At 39.5% G+C, this 4,189-nt stretch overlaps 1 gene segment (V, D, J or C); it reads left to right on the forward strand.

Annotated features, from left to right (window-relative positions):
• The first annotated feature begins 1,948 nt into the window (after positions 1-1,948).
• On the forward strand, positions 1,949-2,604 carry LOC114686298. The segment is given in 2 exon segments: positions 1,949-2,150; positions 2,267-2,604. Coding segments are annotated over 2 exon segments (510 nt in total).
• Positions 2,605-4,189: the final 1,585 nt, after the last annotated feature.

The raw sequence follows: 4,189 nt of genomic DNA on the forward strand, positions 1-4,189 counted from the left end.
CACTATACAATGATGTAGTACTAGATTTATCTTCCTAAACAAACAAACAAACAAACAAACAAAAAAAACAGTGAACCACACAAGAAACCTCCCTTAGCAATCCAGTTCCTCATTTTCTTGAGTCCCATAAAAGAAAGCTTGAAATCATAACTTGTCCCTTATGGATTGCCCCTCCGTCACTGACCTGTAGCTAGAGTTTTCCTGCCTTGCCCACAGTCAGGACAAATCTTTGTCACCCACCAGTTCCACAGCCGCTCAGACCCAACCAAGTAAACACAGAGACTTATATTGCTTACAAACTGTATGACCGTGGCAGGCTTCTTGCTAACTGTTTTTATAGCTTAAATTAATCCATTTCTACAAATATATACCTTGCCACATGGCTCATGGCTTACCGGCATCTTTTCATGCTGCTTGTCAGGGTGGTGGCTGGCAGTGACTCCTTCTGCCTTCCTGGTCTTTTATTTCTCCTCTCTGTTAGTCCCGCCTATACTTCCTGCCTAGCCAAGGGCCAATCAGTGTTTTATTTATTGACCAATCAGAGCAACTTGACATACAGACCATCCCACAGCACAGCCCAGTGCAGACCATCTCAAACACCTGTACTCAGGCCCATGTACCTAATCATCCTCTATGCGGACCTGCTGGTAAAGCCACGAGGAACCCGAGAACGAGCTCCTACAGGACATACAGAACATCCCACAGCACTGACCTCTGTCATTCTTTACAATGTTATTTCCTTCTGATCTTTGTTATTGTTTTGCTTTTAGTCAAGTTTCCTTGCTACTTGGCAAATCATGTTAGTATGTGTTTAATCAGATATTTAAAATTCTGCAAACACTCATCCATGACAAAATGTTTCTGGAATGTTTCAGGTGACTTATGGAAGCATTCTTCTTCTATTAAGAATGTCCTGAAGGATGATCACTCCAGATTCTGGGGGCTGTCATGTGAGCAGGCAGAACTGTGTTGTAAGATTCATAGAACTCAGAGAAGCACAGTTATGATAGGAATATGTGAGCAGCAATACAAGGAAAGAGGAAAGCTGGTATACCACACACAGTCTTAATCCAGCCTTAAGGTTGGTGCATGCTATTCTCAATTCAGGAAGATAAACTATTTTAAACTTAAGTGTATATTGCACTTAGAATGACATGTAATGGGACACAATTAAAGCCGCAGAACATGTGGTGATACATAGATTAATAGTTATGGGTTAAATTGTAAGAGCTAGCCAACAAGAAGCCTGCCATAGGCCATAAGTTGATAATTAATATAATAAGCCTCTGAATGATTATTTTCTAAGCAACTGCAGAACCTCAGGGCCAGGTATGACAACACAGGAAAACTTCCAGCTATAGTCAGTGTTATATGTACACATACTGTGTACATCTCTCCTTGTGCTGTAGTGAGCATGGCTAAGTCTGCTAAATTTTACCTTTTAATTCATTAAAATGGTTTTTGTAAATTATTCTTTTAATTTAAAACATGATTACCCCAAACACATAAACACTTCTCAAGGAGAGTACATTTTTTTTTTGGTTTGTTTTTTTGAGATGGTGTTTCATTACATAGCTCTGGCTATTCTGGAACTCACTTCAGAGTAGGCTGGCCTTGATCTCGGAGATCCATTTGCCTTTGCCTCTAAAGTGCTGAGAATAAAGTCATGCACCACTACTACCCAGCCATAGTATTTTTTAACCCATAAAAATTATTTGAATTATTTGAAGATTTAATAATCCCTTCTTTGTTGAATATTTCCTGACAGTCAGATATTTGTTTATATTACCACTAATACATTTTAAAAATATATTATTTAAAATAGAGCCTAGGTACAGTACAAGGTTTCAAATAAACTCCAAAATGTCATCTATAACTTTAAAACTTTAAAAAAGAAGTGCAGCCTCTGATGTGGTCTGATCTTCAGCATTTGGGGACATAGGACTTATGTTCAGTTACTGAGATGAGCAAGCTGTGCAGCTGTGCCCATCCTAACTGGTTCCCAGTGATTTGCATGCACTCACTGCACAGCCTTGAGGACTTCTTCATATACCAGTCACACCCTGTACAGTTGTCACTGCAGTCAGGACTCAGCATGGACATGAGGGCCCCTGCTCAGCTCCTTGGGCTCCTGGTGTTCTGGCTTCCAGGTAAAAAAGGACTAAAATGGGAATTTTACACTCTGATTAGTGTTGACTGGCATTTGGGGAAGGTCTTTTCTTATTATGCTTAACTATGTGGATATTTATTATATCTCCACTCCTAGGTGCCAGATGTGACATCCAGATGACCCAGTCTCCATCCTCCTTGTCTGCATCTCTTGGTGACAGAGTCACCATCACTTGCCGGGCCAGTCAGGGCATTAGCAGTTATTTAATCTGGTTACAGCAGAAACCAGGGAGAGCTCCTAAGCGCCTGATCTACCGTGCATCCAACTTGGCAGATGGGGTCCCATCGAGGTTCAGTGGCAGTGGGTCTGGGACAGATTATTCTCTCAGCATCAGCAACCTGGAGTCTGAAGACTTTGCAACTTATTACTGTCTACAGGATGCTCAGTATCCTCCCACAGTGATACAAGTCATAACATAAACCTCAGTGGAAGCAGAAGTGAGAGGCTGGCTGCCCCAACTGTTACTCCTCATGAGTCACTCACTGGAACCATTATCTCATATGTCACAGGATTTTTAACAAAGCTCACAGAGAGACATTAGGTTTTGTAAAACAAATGTGTTGTAGTTTTGTAGAATAAAGAGAGTTTAACTATCCTCTCTTTGGCATAACTATCTTTCTTTCCATTATCCTTCTGTACTATAGCATACCAAAGTGTTTTCTACATTAATGGAGGACACAGTCATTCTCTGTGAGGTGTCTGAGTTGTATCACTAGTTGGGACTCATACATAACAATAGAAGCTCCTGTGAACATTCCAGCACACATTATTTAAGTATAGAAAATAAATTTCTAAGTGCTGGTGTTTAAATGGTAGGAAAACCCAGATGTCGAAGCAAGAATTTCCACCTAAAACCTGAGAGAGCTTAAGCAAAGGTTATAAGTGTAGCTAAGAGCACCTTCCTAGTTCATGTCACTCATGGCAGGCAAGGTACGGTGAAGTGTCCCCTAGTTGTGGATGCTTCTTTAGTGTGCTGGCTGGAGCTGCATGGCAGATTCCTGCCAAGTTACGCAGAGGTTTCTCTAAGCCGTGCAACACACTGTGTGGCAGATTTAGCGTTTGCTAGAACAGACAGAAAAAAAAAAGGTTTCTGGGTTACCTGCTGCTGGATAGAGGAATGGACCCACAGTCTCCCAGAGTCAGCAGAGAGCATGGGTCCCAGAGCTGGGGATGAATTACCCCGGCCTTGTTGGGAAGCTGAAATGGGTGGATTCAGCAGACAAGGCTGCAACTTCTGTTCTAGCCACACTGCAGTTTAGATAATAGATTCACAAAAAGACAGATTCAGATGAAATAAACCTCTAAATGGTCTACATTTTATGTAAAAATATAAGTAGGCTTGGAATAGAGAAGAAAATGAATATAAACAGTTCTATAAAAATAGTTTTAAAAAAATAAAGTCTTTAAAGAGACAGGAAAATAATATTAAAAAATGAGCCACGTAAAGATGGAAATCACTCAGAGAGTCTGGATTGTATTGTCTTTGGGATTTTTAACTGCAGAAAGACATTTGATTGTAAAAGCTGTTGAGTTAAGTGAATATATATATATATATATATATATATATATATATATATATCTCGGGACTTCAAAGTTTATGTCTAAGGATATGTTACTTTGGAAAAGACATTCTGTTTTTGTTTCCACAGAAGATGAAAACCTGTGGATTGCTTCCAGGCTAATATGGTTTGATCAAGGAAGAACCCCTGAGAGGCCCAGATGATCCAACATCCAAATAACTTCAAGGCAACTAGCTCAAAAAATATAACATCATGGACTATTCCAGTCAGGACTTGACCATAACTCTTAATTTTCTCAGGATCCCCATTAGATTGCTAGCACCCTTATCCAAGAGGAAGTAGTATGAAAAACCATGCCCAAATTCCTAATATATTGTTTATAAATGTTTATTTTTATTTAAAGCTGGTTGATTATAAATGCAATCTCTTTCTAAAGAAGAAAAGGGGATAGTACAGATATGATAGAATGAAAGGGTAGATTATTGAATCTACTTTTTAA

This window comes from Peromyscus leucopus, chromosome 3 (assembly GCF_004664715.2).
Source record: "Peromyscus leucopus breed LL Stock chromosome 3, UCI_PerLeu_2.1, whole genome shotgun sequence".
NCBI lineage: Eukaryota > Metazoa > Chordata > Mammalia > Rodentia > Cricetidae > Peromyscus > Peromyscus leucopus.